At 38.0% G+C, this 20799-nt stretch overlaps 1 protein-coding gene across 8 annotated transcripts in view; it reads right to left on the bottom strand.

Moving 5' to 3' along the window:
* Positions 1 to 20799, bottom strand: part of TFB1M (transcription factor B1, mitochondrial) — a 54402-nt gene that overhangs the window by 20103 nt on the left and 13500 nt on the right. For 4 of the 8 annotated variants that reach the window (XM_015448832.3, XM_065543612.1, XM_074037318.1 and 1 more), the window contains exons 3-5: positions 18580 to 18688; positions 17055 to 17206; positions 5869 to 5988 (exon numbers count right to left, since the gene is read on the bottom strand). In XM_015448832.3, coding sequence (XP_015304318.2) covers positions 5869 to 5988; positions 17055 to 17206; positions 18580 to 18688 — 381 coding nt within the window. Of the gene's footprint in view, positions 1 to 5868; positions 5989 to 8189; positions 8568 to 10275; positions 10504 to 12828; positions 12881 to 17054; positions 17207 to 18579; positions 18689 to 20799 lie in introns of those variants that run through there. The other 4 variants (XM_074037321.1, XM_074037319.1, XM_074037320.1 and 1 more) reach the window with 4 other exon arrangements.

Raw genomic sequence — 20799 nt, forward strand, 5'->3', positions numbered from 1 at the left:
GGTAGTGCTACTGGAATCTAGTAGGAAGAGGCCAGGGATGCTGTTAAGTATCTTACAACGCACAGGACAAACTCTGGCAACAAAGAATTATCTGGCCCCAAGTGTCAATAGCTCTGAGTTTGAGAAATCATAGTCTAATTTACTGCATATACTTATTCATTTTTCTTTGATCAAAAGTTACCAAAACAAAACTCAGAAGACCAAAAATATCATACTTAATTTTTTTAACCTATGGAGCATGTGTATATCTGTATCTGTACGTATGACTGAAGAATTCATCTAGCAATTCTGACAAAAATGACAGACTTAAATTAAGTCGGAAGAATTGGGTATAAAATTGGGATGGGTTTGGGAGCAATTTAGGCAATGTCAGAAACTGGTTAACGACTGCCTAGTTGCGAGGGTCAGCAGTTGTAAAGGTCTGGGGAAGTGGTGCTTAAGATGACCTCCAAGGTTTAGGCTTGGATGACCTCGCTGGATGACGTCATTAGTCAGCATAGTGAATATGAGGCAGGGGGAGGGCAGGCCTAGGGTAGTTAGATAGAAGTTCAGTTTTGGACGTGGACAATGTTTTCTCATATGTCTTTCATCACTATATTGTCAGCTACATTACTTTAGCAAATACCAACTTGACGTTTGAGGATTTTTAGCCTAGCCTACAATTCTGCAGAACACTGTCACATCATTATCATTATCTCCAGTAGCTTTTGTATTAATTTCATTGCATTTTATACATACATAAAAGTATGTATGCAAAAGTATGCAAAAATGCAATTTCGCTTTCTCCTTCCTTGGATTTAGAATACTTACCGTTTACTTGATTCTTGAGCAGTTTATGAAAGCATGCCTATTACTGAATTAAAATTTTAAGAGCAAATACTCTTATCTCTATTTAACACATATTTCACCTGATTTTTAAGGAGGATGACTCTGGTACTGCTCTAATTATAAAAATGGCTTTTGGTTTATATTTATTTTTATTTTGGACTCCAGGGCTTTAGAAAAGAATTTGAGGCAACTTATAATAAAATTGCAGTTATAATAAGTATTAAAACAACTGATAAAGATGAAAGACTAAAGTTACAAACAAAAAGAAGAGAAGAAAAATGCTACTCAATGTTCCTGGTTGAAGCATGCTAAAGCAATTAAACATGAAACATAGTTTAGAACTTCCAAGCAACCGAGGCAGAGAGGTGGCCATGTGAGTAATCTTACAGCTTTGTCTACTGGTAGGAAGCTGGACAGGATGCTGTGTCTTGGCCAAGCTCCTTCCACTGGGCCAGGGCAGCCATCCCCCAGCTGCTGGCACTGATGGGTGCTAATGGCTCCCAGAGATGGAGCTGCCTCTACTGGGAAGTGACTGCCCCACTGCTCCCTGCAAAGACTGGCTGGCACAGGTTCCAATAAGCTGGTCCCTTGCCTCAGGGGAACACAGACACGTGGGGCAATTTGTGCTACACAGTTCCTTCTCCCGCCGTGGTTCCAGGCTGAAGCTGGTCTCCAGGAGGAGCAATATTCTTTCTTAGCTCTTCCCCTGCTCTTTCCCGCTACCCTCATGCCCCTTCTCCTGAGGGCCCTTTTCAATACATCGCCTTTATGAAAATCCCATCTCAATCTCATTCTAGGAAGAGAATACAGACCAAAGATAGAAGAGTCTTAGTTAAGAAGGAAAATACTAGTGTTCTGATCTTATACCAAAACGATGATTCTTGAAAACAAGGTAAATATACAGCAGAAATAAGATCCTTGATATCAGATTTCAAAAAACACAAAAGCATGAAAAACAGTTGTCTCTTCTCTGGACCCATCCACCCACCAAACTCAAGACAATCTCCCACAGAGGTCAAGGCCTCAATAGCTGTGAATACGCAGGGTTGCAAGCCTTTAAATTGCTCTTCAAAGGTCAAGAGTGGATGCCTCAAGTTCCAATCTTTTCTTTATACATCATGGATATATCACTAATTCATCTATAATTTAATGGACACTATTTATGCTTTAAACTTGTACCATGTTTGAGGGTAACTTGTTCTATATACCATACTTCCAAATAGGTAAAATTAAATATAAATTCTGTGTATAGCTTAAAAATTATAATCCCTACTATTATATCAGAATACTACAACTTAGTCCATAAATATTTGTTTATATCATAACAATAACAACTACTTTGACTGGCAGCATTTACTGCGAGATACTCGTATCAGGCACTCTGCATTGATTATTTCTATTCCTCATGAATGTCCTTCAAGGGCAGTATTATTGGCCAGATCTGGATGTAGTAAACTCAGCCTATTAATCTGACCAAGTTCTCAAAACTAGCAGTACTGGAATTCCAGTAGGTCTAGCTTACTTGGAAGTCTACTGCCTCTATTAGTGTCAATAAAAAAGAACCTGTTACATAATATAACTAAATGATTTTTTCTACTAGGTCAGAGTAGAGAATAGTGTTGAGAACTGGCTGGGCATGGTGGCTCACGCCTATAATCCCAGCACTTTGGGAGGCTGAGGCGGGTGGATTACCTGAGGTCAGGAGTCTGAGACCAGCTTGGCCAACATGGTGAAACCTCGTCTCTACTAAAAATACAAAAATTAGCCGGGTGTGGTGGTGGGCGCCTGTAATCCCAGCTACTTGGAAGGCTGAGGCAGGAGAATCACTTGAACCCAGAAGGTGGAGGTTGCGGTGAGCCGAGATCATGCCACTGCACTCCAGCCTGCGCGACAGAGTGACTCCGTCTCAAAAAAAAAAAAAAAAAAAAAAAAGAATAGTGTTGAGAACTAAAAAGCCTGTCCACTCCTTAGGAACTGTGTTAGATTATGAGGCCTATCACCATAATTCATAAAAAAAAAAAAAAAAAAAGACAGAATTTTGAGGAGCTAGCGAATAGCTCAGTATTTCCCAAACTGGAGAAATGCGCAGACTAGCTGAAAAAAAAGATTAAGCATGGAACCCCAGAAATACGTGGATTCTCAGGGATCTACAGAGGCCAGTAGAGAAGCTAGCTTGAGAAACTTAACAGGTTGTATTCTCTCATGAAAACAATTTTGGTTCTGAATTTGCATTGCAAAAGACATTCTGTCTTATAAATGTAAAATAATTTCATTAACAGTGAAATGGAAACACAAAATTTAAAAAAAAATCTAACTTAAAAGCTACATACTACAGACTCTAGTAGTTTAAGAGACACTAAAGTAGACCAATTAATTAGCCTAATTTTAAGAACCTCAGAGGTTGTCTGTTTTGTAGACAGAAAGTAATTGGGTTCAAATTTTGGGAACTACACTGGAGAGCTTAGTAAGAGTGAAGTTCAGCAGTAATTCAGTTCAACTAGTCAGAACAGGATTGTGATAGTTCAATGGTAGTGAAAGTTCTGCCATTAAAGCTGGATTGAGCTAGTTGAAAGATTGAGAAACAGAAGGGATAGCAGATTCTCACAGGAAAAAGTCCCAAAAGTGGTTGTAAGTTAAGCCCCTCGTTGTATCGCAAAGGAAATTCTCTATATCTGATTCTTGGAGTTTTGACTGAGAGTAAGTAATGAATGTTAGTAAATTTCTTCTGGGCATTAATCTCCCTCTCTCAACCACCCAGGAATCTGCCCAACCTCTATTTTTAGCACTTAGCTTATCTTACCTTGTGTTGCAATTATGTGCGTCTAGGACTTTCTCTTCCTGCATGCAGAAGGTTTAGAGTACTAGCCTTGAATTATTTTATCATCTCTGTAAAAATTCCTCCTCTTTCTTATTTGAGAAAATGAATTTTTAAAACATTTGCTCAATGTAACTGTCAGCAAAATATTTTCTGGCTTTCCTCAGAACATTTCTGCTTTGCCCTAATATGGTAAAACTACTTCAGAGCAGCAGAGAATTCTTTTAGAACTAAATTTTAGCCTGTAATCCCAGCACTTTGGGAGGCTGAAGCGGGCAGATCACTTGAGGCCATGAGTTCAAGACCAGCCTGGCCAATATGGCAAAATCCTGTCTCCATGAATAAATACAAAAATTAGTTGGGTATGGTGATGCACACCTGTAAGTCCTTGATAAGTGCTTTCCTGGATTACCAATAAATCTCCTGTATGTAATAGTTACAACATAATAAAAAATGTGAAGTAAATTGCTATGAAAATGTTTCATTTGCCAAAATGTAAACATCCCTAGATAAAAAAAGGAATCAAGGACATAGCTAGCTTTTTTCCAAATAATAAATATTTTCTTGGGGCCTTAATCCCAGAGAAGATAAATTTTAATTGATAAACTACATATGTACCTTACCCCTAAATCAAAGATAAAGTGGATAATAACTTTGAAACACCATCAAATAATCTCAACTAGGTAACTAAAACAGAGTTAGAAAGCTTCCACTAAAAATTTTCTAATATCTAGCCTAAGAACCCGTTAGTAAAATTTAAATAGCCTGGAGATTCTGGATAATGGTAATAACCATAACTGTAGAGGCCTATGAGTAAGGATCTTGGTTTTTGACATAACGAGTCTTACACTATTTAAAATGTTATATGAACACACATGTGCAAGACAAGAAGAAAGCAAGCTACATGGTCACTGGTTTTTTGTTTTTTTTGTTTTTTTCCCCATTATAATGGGAGAGAAAGTCCCTGAAAGCACAAATGTTTTAAATTTGAAGATAACCTATAAGATATCTCCAGTCATCAGATTCTGTCTTGGATCTAATTATTCTGGGAGAAGTCATTCACAATGTCTCTGAAATCTGAGATGCTGAAGGGAGGTGGAACTGATAGCAAACTCCCTGAACTCGATTTAGAAAAAGCTGACAATTATGTCTGTTATGTAAGTAGAAGATGGCCTGACTTCCTGTCACCCGAACGCTCAGCTAACTGGCCAAATGGCAAAGGAAGTATGACGGTGGCAGCAAAGAGCATGGAGATCGCTCAGGCGTGCTTCAAGACAGACAAGTAGATCTAACACTATTGGTTACGGTCCCTATTCTAAATCTAGAATTTATATCTAAATCTATAGTCAAATAATGCATTTTTTCCATGCTATCTCTTTTTGTTTATGAAGGATACATGATGTAAGGGAAACTCTGTAAGATTTTGTATTTGAGAGTTTTAGGGACCAGTAAGAAATTTCTATTCCTCATGAGGCTGTGAACTCCCTGAAAGCAGACTCTGTAACGGATTAGGCTCATATCCCCGTTGACTCCCCTTGCTACCCAACCCATTTTCAAGCAGTAAATGCTCAATATACATTAACTGAAGAAAAAGATGGGTTTTTAATAGTACACATCGTGTAGTAACTCAACAAGCAGTGGTTTTGCTAAAATAGACACCAGTTTTCTTTAATTTTAATATTTGGCAGAGAAACTGTTTCTGTAACTAGCACTTACTCCAATAACTAATATATAATAGTCAAAGCCTAGTTTAATATCCAACTGTTTTATCCACAGATGATTTACCACAAATAACACGACCATAATAAGGTTTCCCAAAAAAGTGTAAGTAAATCATGTTTGATGTAGCTTTAGTTAGACGTCTCTAACAGAAATCACAGAAGGATTTTCTTTCTTTCCTGAAATATTGGATGACCGTGTAACTTATCTTCCATATGGGGATACTTTAAGAGTAACATCATCACGATGATGATGATGAATGATACTGCCACCAGAGTAACATGCATGAACCTAAACATTTAGTCACCCTACCTAAGGAGAACAATTATAATAAGAACTAGTCATTCATATTATGATTTTTGTGGTTCTTACTCAGGAGAAGTACAGTACAGTGTCAGTTTGCACAGAAACAAAGGTTAGATCCTAGAGGTTATTTCCTATGACACATCCTCAGGGGAACAAATGTCCTAATTCTGATATACTACAACAAATAAGCAGAAACTTACCTCTGGTTTGGGGACAAAAGCTCGTCCTGGAATTGTAAAGATGTGTCGAACATTGCAGAGGTACTGAGCCATAACAGAGAGGCGACTACGTTGTTTGCTTCCTGTATTGGCTGCAAGTCTCTAGAAAAAGACAAAAATGAATTTTAGCAAATAATTAGTCCAGCCTGATTAGATGAAAAAGAGTGAACATTTCATTATTTCTGAACACTAGGTGGACTTTTTGAGGCAAATTTGAAAAGGGTAGGCTATCTGACACATGACACACAGCAAACATGGGGAATATTTTCCTCCAACATCAACAGAAGTACACCTAAGAAGTGTGATTTATGTCATACATGATGAACTACAAAAATAAGAACATTTGCTCTACCACTGGCTGTTGCGATTTTCGAACCACTGTTATATTCGATAGCAGAAGGTCCTACATAAAACAAGCAATCAATAAATACTTGATGAAGAAATTAGCAAGCATAATGAAAAATGAAAGATGCTTAAATACTTAATTTTCTGAATTACCCCAACATATGAATGAACATTTTAAATGGTATGCTTTTCTTCACTTAATATACTAAAACCATGAGTATTCAGAACCCTTGGGGAATTGGCTGTTCTTGACAAACAATGTTTGTAAAAACCTAGTAATTTATTCTTTTAAGCACTCAAACATTTCTGTTTTGCAATTAATTAGGTATATTTAAATTAATTCATAAATGCAATGCAATTTCAATTAAAAGTCCAACAGGATTTAAAAAATTAACTTCCATATGTATTATATATATATATTTAAAATTGAATTCCATGTAAAATTTATATAAGGCCAAGAATGGCCAGGACACTCCTGAAGAATACCAGCAATGATAGGGGAGCTCACCCTACCAGACATCAAAATTGATGCAGGCACAGACAGATCAATAAAACAAATGCCTTAGAAACAGACCCAAGCACATGTAGATATCTAGCACATGATAGATGTGATGTAGCAACTGCTAACAGAAAAAGAAGGATCATTCAATAAGTGACACTGGAATAATTAGATACCTATAGGAGAAAACAGTAGGTCCCTATCTCATACCATAACCAAAAATAAACGCTAAACAAATTAACAATAAGTGAAAAGCAAAACTTTAAAATTTTTATAAGTAAATATCTATGACCTCCATGGTAGGGAAGAATTTCCTAAAGATGCAAAGGCAGAGCTATATATGAAAAGACATATATATATATATATATATATATATATATATATATATATGCTATATAAGAAAAGATATACATATATGTATATGTATGTCTTTTTAAAAATTTTATTTTATATGTTTATGTATGTCTTTTTTTAAAATTTTGCTCTTGGCTGGGAACAGTGGCTCATGCCTATAATTCCAGTGCTTTGGGAAGCCAAAGCAGGAGGATTGCCAGAGGCCAGGAGTTCAAGACCAGCCTGGGCAACACAGCAAGACGCCCTCCTCAATAACAACCACCACCACCACCATACTTTATTATAGTGTTCAGAGTACAGATGAAATTCCTATACATCAATAATCATAAGGTAAACAGCTAAGAGAATATATAAGGCAACTCACATAAGAGAAATCCAAATAAACCATAATATAAACTATGCTCTACCACAGTACAAAATAGGAATATGCAAATTAGAACATTAGATATAATTTCATACACATGAAATGAACATTTAAAAAAAAACTAATAGAACCTGATATTGGAGAATATCTGCAGCTACAGGAAGTTTCAGATACTGCTAGTGAGAGAGGAAATCTGTACAAGCATTTGTAGCATAATTTGGCAATATAGAGCTGAAGCTGTGTAAAACCTCATGACCCTCTAGGTCTCTAAGAACATATCCTAGAGCACAGCGTACATAGGCGATAGGTAAAAAAGTGTTCATTATGGCATTATGGGTAATGTCAAAAAGTGAAAAAAAAAAAAAAATTCATCAACAGGTGAATGAAAAAATAAACTGTGATAATTTTGATAATGGAATATGAAACAATAGTTAAAATGAATAGCAAGGGTTATCCACATAGATTGAATCCCAAAATGGAATAAAAAACAACCAAGTCACAGAAAATTTGTATAGTATAATGCTATTGTATAAAATCTTGAAAAGATGACTATCATTTACTTTCTCTCTCTCAGAGAGAGAGAGAGAGAGAGAGAGTGTGTGTGTGTGTGTGTGCGTGTGTGTGTGTGTGTGGTGTATTTATCTGCAGTACAAGGAGAAAATACGCATGGAAATAATGACGATGAAGTTTAAGATAGTACAACTCATAGGAGGGAAAGAAAGGGGCTAGAAGAGGGCTCCAAACATATCAACAATATTTTATTTCTTTAAAAAAGATATAAAAATATGGCAATATGTTAAAATTGAACAGAGCTGAATGGTGGGTAAAAAAACTTAGGGATGCTTATCTTTCTAAAATGTATCTTGCTTCTCTGTGTTCTTAAGAGTTCAAAGGACATTCTAACCCTCTTCTGAATGATTTGGGGGCAACATTACACACAGCAACGATTACTGGAATAATCCGGGGCTAGGCAGGCAGGCAGGGGGCCCCACTGCTCAACAGTAGAAGACACAGTGCTTTTTGAGCTGCGTTTGCAGCTGTCGGATTTGCTCTTTCCCGCTTCACTGCAATGCACCCACATAGTCTAATCACTTCTTTTCCTCTGCTGCTTGTAGCCTGCTGTGGACATGAAAACCATATAATTTACCTTATTAGAGCTTCGCCTTAAGGAAGATTAAAATATAGGTTCTGTGTGAGATATGGAAGAAACTTCCTATAGGCAAAGTTATCGATTGTACTCAAAGCCAACCTTTCATTTCATATCCCTTTCCCCTGACCTTTTTATTTTACACTGTCTGGCTCTTGTCTGTTTGGAGAGTTGAAATTATTGGGATGCCATATTCAAGATTAAGTGATGAGCTACTATAGCATATAAGACAAAATATAATCTTTCTTACTAAAATGTAAAACTAAGACACATACACTCTCATGAAGCTACAAAAAATGACAGAAGTAGAGATTTAAGTTAAAGAATAAGCTTATGGATCAAGTGGTCAAAAATATTTCTAGTTCTTCGTAAGTAAAAAAGGAGCTTAATCTTACAACTGGCAGAAAATTCAAAATGCATTGCAAATTTTCGTATGAAACTGGCACAATTCAAAAAAGATCTTATTTAAGTATATTTCACTTAGAATGCTATGTACACATCTAGAAACGTCAGGGGAATGTGTGTCCTAATCCATTAACTTGACCCATTCAGTTCAATCTTCGTAGCATATATCCCCAGGCTGTAGAGATGAAAACACGCGAATCATGTATTTCAATCTAGAAGAAATCAGCACACATAGCTGTCCCTAATTTATTAAGGAAAAATTCAAATCACAGACCAGAAAGGTCTACAAAAGATTTCATTCAAATCTAGCATAAAACTTAAATGGTCTGTCAACCTCAAATATACATTACTGTTTCTGTGAGAGATATACTACAGGAAAAGCTAGGAAATTTCAACATCCATTACAAGATAGATGATTTTAGCAAAAAAAAAGGTCAGGAAACCAAACCAGTTAATTTTTCATTAAAAGGAACCCTCTAACCCTTGAGCTTTTAAAAAGCATTTTGATAGAGTATGAGAAAAACAAGGGGTCAAAGAATTTACAAGGACAGTGTTTTGTTTTGTTTTTTTTTTTTTTTATTAATCTAAAATAATTTTAAGTACAAGGAGAAAAATCAGGCTTACACTTGAGAAGCTACACAGCCATATATCAGGGTCAATGAGAACTATGTAATGTAATTAATGGAGAGGTGACTCCTTCCCTGCTTGGGATGTGCCCATAAACAGCCAGGGTCCTCTGGAGATGGCAGAAGAAAGAGGCTGATGGTAGACTCAGAAAGAAAAGAACACTGGGCCAGTAACATCGAGAACTTGCACATCATGACTTTAGCAGAAAACACACTACTTGTACTCAAGTTCAGCTTTCCCTGTAACTACTCCATGACTTTCTGGAAGGCATTGAACCCTTTTGAGACTCGGTTCATCATTTATATTAATAAACGAGGTTAGATGGGATTAGTTGTCACTTACTGTTTAACAGTCTGATTATATTTTATGAGCTGTAACTTTATATTGTCTATATGTCCCTTAATGCGTATGAGCTGAATTCTTACATTTAGATCCTGTAGTCCTAGAGACAGAAATAAGACGACAGTGCTCATTTATTTCTGTTTTGTAATTCACAAAGCCAAACAAAGTAAATGTTAAAAAGGGCTTTCTGTGGCTAAAATACAAAATTACATATACAACCATGTCAAGAGCAAACGGCATGTAAGAAAATGCTGCTATATGAAAAGATTTGAATTAGTGTCCCTGCCCAAATCTCATGTCAAATTGTAATCCCCAACGTTGGAGGAGGGGCCTGGTGAAAGGTGACTGGATCAAGGGGGCAGATTTCCCTCTTGCTGTTCTTATGACAGTGAGTTGGTTCTTACAAGAACAGGTTGTTGTAAAGTGTGTAGCACCTGCTGCTTTCCTTCTGTTCCAGCCACATAAGCTGTACCTGCTTCCCCTTCACGTTCTGCCATGACTGTAAGTTTCCTGAGGCCTCCCTAGCTGTGCTTCCTGTAGAGTTGCAGAAACATGAGCCAATTAAACCTTTTTTTAAAAAAAAAATAAATTACCCAGTCTCAGTATCTCTTTATAGTAGTGCACAGAATGGACTAATATACTATATATTCTCCCATTGAAACTTTCACTTGCAAAATGTGAAAATCAGAGGACCAGTGTTACCCAGACTTCTAAGGCATTCTATAAATTAGACTCGATATAAACTCTTCTCAATATTCATGGTAAAATTTCACTAAAAGCAACCATTTTTTGTTCAAAAGAACTGCATATGGTGAAGTCGAAGTAACACTATTATTAATAACCACAACTGACTCTGAGTCACTGAAATTACTCCACCTCTTCTTAAGCCTCTGTTTCTTTGTGTTTCCCCCCACACAAATAGAGTACATAGTATTTTGTATCTCTATTATGTACTCAAGAGCAGAAATACCAAAATAATCATGTCAGCTGAGAAAAATAAATTCACAGATGTGGTATAATAATAAATATATTTGGACTTTGTCCTGGTTCCTTGCATACACCTTCTAAAGCCCTTGAAATTTCCTGAGTGATAGGCATGTCTTGTTTTACATTCACAAGTCCCCCAGAGTTTACAGTAATGAGATAACTTAGGATGAGGCCTCTAGGCAGCTCAAGATGGGGCTGGCCGCAGAGACCAATTGATCACCCATGACTTAAGTGCAGGTAACGTGTTTCCCTGAGTTTTTGAGCCATTCTGACAAGTGATCCAACCTGAGGAGGGGGTCATGGGAACCTTTAATTTATTTTATAGCTGGTCGCTCAGAACTCCTAGAGGCCCAGATTTGTGACGGTCATCTGAAGTCAGGGGCAGTTTTGTGGGAACTGGCCCTTAACTTGTGGGATCTAACACTAAAAACAAGTGGATAGTATCGGAATTGAATGAAACTGCAGGATGCCCTGCTGGAGTCTGGAGAATCGAGAGATTGCTTGGTGTGGAAAACACCCACACATCTGGTGTCAGAAGTTGTGTAAGTGTAGAGGAAATAAGAATAGTTTCTGTCAGAACCAACATATCCAAAGGTTGAGAAAAACGACAAAGAAAACTCAGCATGGGCCCAACTCAAACCAATCCAAGAGAATTAGCAGGTTCATGAAGAGGAAATGGCAAAGACCTTACGAAAAGTGGTGACATCGTCCCAGGCTTCCTAACAAACACGAAAGGGTCCTACATTTTTATGATGGGAAGTTCGAAGACTCCTGAGAGAAATATTTTATGGCCAAATAATCTAAAGGAAAGTTTTTCAACAATGGCATGACGGACATCTTGGGCTAATGTTGGGTGCTTCTTCGCCGTGGGAGGCTCTGCTGTGCACTGAAGAATGCTTCACAGCATCCCGAACCTCCTATCCACTAGAGATCAGAAGCCCCCTCCCGGGTTGTGACAACGAAAAACACCTCAGACACTGCCAAATGCCCCTGAGGAGCGGATAAGGCTAAAGTGCCCTTGTTGGAAATGATTTCCCTAAACGGGAACAAGGGTAAAAAGAGAGGGACAGATCTAAGAAATGAAATTCTTATGATACACTCAAATTATCTGAGAGGAAGGCATTTAAAGAATTAAACTTATGTAGTAGTAGAGTCTATTGATTTCAAATTCTGGTATTAAAAAGTTTTGTTCTGAAACAACAATAAAACTGAGTAAGTCATAGGAAACAATGGTTTGCATAAACAAGGTCACTGAAATGGAAAGGAGATGAGCCTTAGATGCCCAGCCTGCAGAGGACTGGAGGCCCTTCTCGGGCTCCAGCAGAGGCAGTGGGCAGCTCAAACTGAGCCTAGAGGTCTCCTGGGCTCGGGGAGCCAGAGTTGGAGATCTGGGAGGCCTCACTAGGCAGAATTTGTGGGGTAGACTACCAAAGATATGGAAAACGCACACACGCGGTGCTCACACATGTGCAGGAGCAGGGGGTGGGGGAGACAGGAACAGGAGAGGGAGAGAGAATGTGAGGCAGAGCTCCTGAGGTAGCAAAAGGGCCCCCCAAGTCCCCTGCTGAGCACTGATCTGCAGGTGGCTGAGGCTTGGGAGCCTGAACTAGAACCAGGGGAAGGCAGGAACAACTGGGGTTCAAATGGCTCAAGAGGCCCCAAAACATGCAGGGCGTTGGGTGCCTTCCTCAGAAAGGTCATGACGTGGTACTGGGGCTCAATTAACCCCAAATTAAAAGCTACCCTGGATTCACCAGAACAATACAAGCCTCAAGCAATCTTATCTATGTGTCAAAAGAAACCCAGCACTCAACCCAATACCACAAAATCCAGCCCTCATCAGCATTAAAAAAAATAAAACTCTCACAATACCTGATGTTATGTCAGAAATTACCAGGCTTTCAAAGAAACAGAAAAATGGAACCTATAACAAGGAGGGGGAAATCAATTATTAAAAGAGTACAGAAATGACAGAGATAATGAAATTAGCAGGCAAGGATCTTAAAACAGCTACTTTATTTATTTGTTCATTTTTTTGAGACAGGGTCTTGCTCTGTCGCCCAGGCTGGAGTGCAGTGACGTGATCACGGCTCACTGCAATTTGATCTTCTGGGCTCAGGTGATCCTCCCGCTTCAGCCTCCTGAGTAGCCGAGACCACAGGCATGCAGCACTGGACCTGGCTAATTTTTAATGTATTTTTTGTAGAGACAAGGTCTCCCTATGTTACCCAGGCTGGTCTCGAACTCTGGGTTCAAGCAATCCTCCCACCTTAGCCTCCCAAAGTGTTGAGATTACAGGTATGAGCCAGCATGCCTGGCCAAAACATCTACTTTAAGTATCATACCTACATACAAAAATGCCAAGGAAGGCATGAACATAATGAGGACAGAAAGAGAAGATCCAAAGACCCAAATAGAATTTACAGAGATAATTTTTTTTCATAATAGTTAACCAAATATCCATGCATTTACTTAATTCTTTCCTCACTGCTGATTTTTGATCTGACCATTATCAGATACTGCTAAGGTGTCTGCATCGGGCTTTCTAGTCTAGTAATTGCTCTGTCACGTGCTACTTCTCATACTGCTTTAATTATTAAAGCTTCACCATACATTTTAGCATATGACAAGGAAGGCTTCTCTCAGCACTCTCCTTTTTCAACACTTCTTACGTATTCTTGCAGGTCTATTACTCCAGATGATCCTTAGAACTGCGTATTTCAAGATAAATTCTTCGAGGATTATAATTAGAGATACAGAATTCTTGGAAAAAATTAGCATCTTTACAATAATCATTTTTCCTTCTGGGGCTATGATATTTCTCCTGATTTATCTCAGTGACCTTGAGATTCTCGGTTAGGTTTTATAGTTATTTTTATATGTCTCTCATTTTTTCTTAGGTTTTCAAAATAATTATTTATCTCCAAATAATATTTTTGTACTTCTCATTCCAATAATGGTATAGTTTCCTTGATTCACTCCCTGTTATATTTAGTTTTCTATTTTTTTTTTTATCATGAATTCAATCTTAAACTCTCCTGAGTTTTTGTAACTTTTTTTTGACTATATGCAAACTTGACAGCAGTTTTATCAAATTCACCTTTTAATTGGCTCCAATCTGGACTGGCTGTTCTGCCTGAGGACTCTTTTCTCTCTGTCCTGTAGGGGAGGCCCTCTCCTTCCTGGATTTCATGTCATTTTTTTCTTGATGTCTCTAATCAGACCAGTGCTTCTATGTCTCTAACCAGACCAATGCTAACAGAGGTGCCGACAGGGATCAATGAGGATTGACTATTGTGAGTAAATGGAGTTAGGTTAATTGGGACCCATATGTTAAAAATAGTAAAAATGGCTTCTACTTCACTATACAGAGAGATCAACCCCAAAGGGACTATAGATATAAATGTGAAAGGTGAACATAAAGCTTCTAGAAGATAACAGAAGAATATCTTCATGAACTCAAGATATAAAAGGGTTTCCTCAATAAAACACAAAAAGCACTAGACATAAACTTAAAATTAAGAATGCTTGCTCTTCGGCCGGGCGTGGTGGCTCACGCCTGTAATCCCAGCACTTTGGGAGGCCGAGGTGGGCGGATCACAAGGTCAGGAGATCGAGACCATGGTGAAACCCCGTCTCTACTAAAAATAGAAAAAATTAGCCGGGCGCAGGGGCGGGCGCCTGTAGTCCCAGCTACTCAGGAGGCTGAGGCAGGAGAATGGCGTGAACTCGGGAGGCGGAGCTTGCAGTGAGCCGAGATTGCGCCACTGCACTCCAGCCTGGGCAACAGAGCGAGACTCCGTCTCAAAAAAAAAAAAAAAAAAAAGAATGCTTGCTCTTCAAAAGACACCATAAAAAGAAAATAACAACATGCTTTAGAGTAGAAGAAATGCTCAACACATTTAACTAAGGACTAGTATGAAGAGTATTAAAGAGTATGTGAGAACTCCTCCAAATCAGTAAGAGAAAGATAAGCAACCCAAAAGAAAGGTGAGCAAAAAGCAAGCACTAAAAACAAGTAACCCAAAAGGCCAGTAAACACACAATAGTGCCCAATTTTGCTACAAATCAGCAAGGACAAAATAAAACACACTGACATTCCGTTACCCTCAGATTAATAAAAATGTACAAGTCTGGCAATACTGAGTACTGGCAAGAATATGGAACAAAATGAACTCATACACACTGCTGGTGGGAATATAAACAGGCATGATGATTTCAGAGATCAATGTAGCATTATCTATGCAGGGGTGAAGATTTGCAGTTCTACTCCCAGGTAAATACCCTAGAGAAATGTTGCCCATGTGCCCCACCTGACATAGTATGGAACGTCTACGAGTTTTGTTTGTAAAAACAGAACACTGAAACTAATTCAACGTACGGGAACATGAGAATGAAGAGATAAGAGATCTTACACAGTCAAATAGTGGGTAGTATATATAGCTACCTAAATAAACTACAATCATGAGCAATGTCAGTGAATCTGACAAATAATGTTCAGGATAAAAAGAACACATACTATATGAATACATACAGAATACATATTATATGAACCCAGTTGTCAAAAGTGGACAAAACTAAAGTGTATTCATCATAGGAATATAAATCTATGTGATAAGACTATGCAAGGGAATTAATCCAAAATTCACAGTAGTGATCACCTTAGTAGCATGGGATGGAAAGGAGATGCAATCAGAGTGAGGGATACAATGGGGTATCAAAGGTACCGGTGATTCAATTACCCATGTGGGGGGTGGGGATTCAGGAGTTCCCTTTATTAAGCCATCTATGTACATTATACAGTCATTCCTCGGTATCTGTGGGTTCCATATCCATGGATCCAACCAACCCCAGATCAAAAATATTCAGGGAATAAAAAAAGGATGGTTGCATCTGTACTGAACATGTATAGATTTTTCCCTTATCATTATTCCCCAAATAATACAGTGTAACAACTATTTATAACACATTCATACTGTCTTAGGTATTACAAATAATCTAGAGACGATTTAAAGTAAATGGGATGATATGCATAGTTTATATGCAAATACTACACTGTTTGACATCAGGGACTTGCGCACCTGTAGATTTTGGTATTTGCGGGAGTTCTGGAATCAATTCCCTACGGATACCAATGGATGGCTGTATACTCTTGTACTTTATGTCATAATAATATTTTTTTTAAAAACCACTTAAGAGTCTGCACATCCCTCCTTATACCTCTGCAGCTCAAAAACCATCCTTGACTACCCTGGAGGCTTTACTTTCTCGAGTGAACCCAGAACACTTCCACCATGGGAATGCAGGCATAGCAGGCTTCGCTGAGGTGAGGGATGAAGTGCAATTTATATACTGAATAATGAGATCCTCAATCCCCTTCTTTTTCTCAGCTCCAAAGTGATAATCACATTCTTTTTTTCCCCCCTCGAGACAGAGTCTTGCTCTGTCACCCAAGCTGGAGTGCAGTGGCGCAATTCTGGCTCACTGCAACCTCTGCCACCCAGGTCAAGCAATTCTCCTGGCTCAGCCTCCTGAGTAGCTGGGATTACAGGCACCCACCACCGCACCCGGCTAATTTTTTTTTCTTTTTTTTTTTGTATTTTTAGTAGAGACAGGGTTTCACCATGTTGGCCAGGCTGGTCTCAAACTCCTGACCTCACGATCCGCCCGTCTCGGCCTCCCAAAGTGCTGGAATTTCAGGCATAGGTCACCATGCCCGGCCAATTATCATATTCTTTAACTGCCATGCCATTAAGCCTAAAGGATCAATTTCAAGGTATCACGTGCCAATCCTGGGTATGGTCAACAGGGCATTGCTTTTGTCTTTCTGCAATGGCATCGATGGCTATTGCATCCCTGTGTTTACCACACTATCTCCTTGGCTATCACACATCATTCATGTTTTCCCAGAAGCTCACAGCGGTTACGTCTGTCATCATCATCACAGTCTTAACTTTTGGCTGAGCTACTGCTGGGTTTTTGTGTGTGTAATGAGATATTAACTTAGAAAACACAGACTGTGGTAAAAATGCAGTATTATTATTTTGCTTTGGAATTTGAACGTGTGATAAAAATAGTCACAAAAAGTTAAAACTTACCTCTGCCACTTCCTTTTGAAAAGTCAAAGTCATCTGAGTTCTGCCATAAACAAAAGGTCCATCTCTACAGGAAATATTTTCAAGCCACTTGATAATCAGTGGAGTTGAAACACTAAAAGGCAGATTTCCAATAATATGTACATTTGGAGGATCTGGTGGCAGAGGAAAAAACAACCTGAAATGATTCCATCAATATATTCTGAATACAATTTCAGTGACAAGTAAAATCAGACTGGATATTAATAGCATCAAGCAAAAATACATAAATAGACATGGCTAAATATTTTTCATTTCACTTATTGTTCAAAAGCAATGTTTTCTCACAATCGGCTTTGGATTATTGAGGAAAAAATTGTACTTAATTACTGCTCAGTAACTCAGAGAAAGTCCTTGAATTTCTGGCCTAGGAAATACATGAAAAAGAGTTGGCTGGAGAAAAAAGAGAATTTATTTTGGACATGATGAGATTAAAGTGCCTATGGGATACCTAGATGAAGCTGTCACAGGTCAGATGCCCAGGAAGGGGGTACAGGCAGCATATAAAGATGTGAATGTCTGCAATACATAGGTGGTAAGTGAAACGTTAGGAATGGAGTAATCTGGCAAATTTGCCCAAAAAGAAAAACCCCAGAAACAACAATATGTACAAAGTGGGTAGAAAAATAACCACCAGCTAAGAATAGTTAGAAAAAGTTCACAAATGTAAAAGGAAAAACAGGAGGGGCTGGTATCGGGGAGAAAAACAGCAGAGAAATCCTCCGGAAGACTATGGATTACAGTCAAATGAATGTGGAAGAACTCAGTCAGATAAGGTTTGAAACAGGTAATGAGGAAGGCACTGTGGTTCCAGTGCGGCTGGGCTGGGGCAGAAACCTGAAGGCTGCATGCTAAGAACAGGAGGGCCTGTTAGCTGGCGGAGACTGCGAGTGCGGCCCATCTGAAGGAGTCTGGTCATGGGGGAGGCCAGAGACATGGGGGCAGCCAAATGTGGAGGCACCCTAAGCCCTCCTCCGTTTATTCTGAGAGTCTGTTATAGGAAGAAACATACCCTATTTATATATGCATTCTGAAGGGCTGCACACAGCGGGTACCCAATAAACACTGCCTGTGAATGAAGAATGCCTTGGTTGCTCACTGAATGTGAAAAATAATAGAAAAAGTTAAAACAAAGGCTTGGGCATGGCTCAGTTTACTAAAGCACTTCTTTTTTTCCACTATTTGGAACAAATAACAATTCATAGTTTACCTTACCCTTATATGGTATCACAAAAAACGATAAGTTTATTTGCACAGAATCCAAAACATTTAGAAATTTGAGACAAATGAATTAGAATTAAGAAAAAGTAACTAGATTTTATAATTTGGAAGCAGGAAGCAAGAGAAAATTATAATATACATTATTTAATTCTGTTCAGATAATTTTAAATATAAACATAAGACATCTGTAATAAATGTATCATAAAATGAACATTTGTGATACAAATAACCATAAAAGAGATGTTTATAACTACCCAAAAGCACTTACCATCTTCCCAGGGTCTTTTAAGACTTTCTGAAAAAGCCTTTTCTACCTTAAATGTCAAGACATCTCCATGAACAATTCTCAGTTTCCCAGGTGCTGCCTCAGAAAGCATCTAGTTTATAAAAAGATCAGTAAAATGAGCTCATATACTTATGAAAGTAACAAAACTAAACTTTTTAAACCTGTGCATTTAAAAAATCAGTTAAAAAAGTCAGAGACTAGGGGTGATCATTAATGAACAAATACTACATCATGTCTATTGCAAAAGACAACGGTGGTGTTTCATTTTAACACATATGAATGAATAGGGATAGTAACAGACAGTACAACACTAGCTTACAGTTTTACAAATATATTAGTGTAATTTTGACCCTCAGGATGACATTATTTCTGCATAGATTTAGCATAAACTCACTCCTAACAATAAGTTTTTAAATTAGAGACTAAGGACATTATCATGAAATGTGGATAATTAATCAGGAGTCAACTATATGAAAGATAAGCTTAATTTAACTAAATCTTCATAGCCTAAATATATACAAAGGATTCTACATATCATCAAGATCTGTAACTTAATAGATGGGTAGATTTAGCCAAGTAGAAAGTCACCTGTCGATGCCAGTCTCCACTTGGCACTCCGAGATACTCCTCTGAGCAGAGCATCCCTAATCTTAATATTTGTTGATCCACAGCGCTTATCGACCTATGAATTACCCTGGATGTTTTAACAATAGCTACTTCCCAACCTATTTCCACCTACTAACCGTTTGCTTTCTTTCCTTTTCCTTCTGTCTTTGTGAGCAAAAAGGGGGGAAAAAAGCACTTTTTCCTTTGTAATCTTTTTCTTCTTCATTCCACCTACCCTACCATCACACTCTCACAGTACTGAAGAGTTGGCACTTAATTCAAAAAACTTTATAGCTAAGTCATCTATAAATTCATATTGTGTTAAATGCCCCATACCCAACACAAAACTTGATTCTTGAAGACCTTCGTTACATATTAAAGCCTCTGAGCTTATAAATTTTAAAAGGCAGGAGTGAATATATCAATGAGAAGAAATATCACTGTAAGGCAGATTTCAAGGGAAGAAGTGACTTTCTTCCCACATTAAGTCAGAGCTCAGAGAACCTTGGCTTCAACTCAGTTGCCAAGATTCTAGAATGTGCCTAGCACTGGATAGGGATGATGAACAGGCTCAAAGGGAACATTTGCCCTGAGCCTACCTTGGTCCTAATTCTCTGGGTCCATTAAAGCTGATCTTTTTTCTCCTAACACCTCTCCTTGCCCAACTCATACAACCAAGAGGGAGGATAAACAAGATGATCACAGAAGCCAGAGAGGAGACACTGGACCAAGAAACATGGCTTGTGGATTAGTCCACCTTTGGGGTTAACACTGTGCTGTGCACCTGCCTCTTTACAGCACTTACAAACTGTATCTCAATTTCCCCTGCAACGACATATGCTCCTTAAGGTCAGGACCCATTTCCTAGCTACCTTTATAGCCCCTGTAGCTACAGCAATGCACGGTGAGTGCTTAATACATATTTAAGAAGAAGTGCATGAATAAGTGAATGACCAAATGGCATTCAGGTCTTTGTAAAGCCAGAAACTTTCTCTTTTAGCCTGGGAGATCCAATTTTGTAGGGTCTAGAAAATTGCAAAGATTTACTTTACAAGCCAATCAGGCAGATTTATACAAATAATCTTTCAGAAATAAATAGTTGAAGTGCCTCTACTGGTAAGAGGCTAAACATATTTTAAGTCTGGAAATCATCTAGTTTGATATGTTTAGCCATGGTAGTTTAGCAAAAATAATCGCATGCCTCTGATATTAATATACTTATGGATTATTTTAAATTACCACTCATTACTAAAACTTGATCTGGTGAGTTCCAGGCAATAAATCTTGGAAAATATAACAATTTCAATATACTAAAAATTTAAAAAGAGACAGCTCTCTATGTGGCATGCTCTTAATGTATAAAACCACATATTTAATCATAGCACTTACCGTCAACGGAAAATGCTAAAATTTTTTCTATAATTATGTTTCACAAAGTTAAGACAAAACAAATCGGCGTGCCAAAAACAAAGAGGCAAAACTAAAAGCTTATATCTCATGATGTCAATATATAGAAAGTACTTAATAATTAGTAGTTAGGACTAAAACACAACAAAACAATGTAAAATTGGCTCTTTGTCATTAACTTATATGCTC

Source organism: Macaca fascicularis, chromosome 4 (genome assembly GCF_037993035.2).
Source record: "Macaca fascicularis isolate 582-1 chromosome 4, T2T-MFA8v1.1".
NCBI lineage: Eukaryota > Metazoa > Chordata > Mammalia > Primates > Cercopithecidae > Macaca > Macaca fascicularis.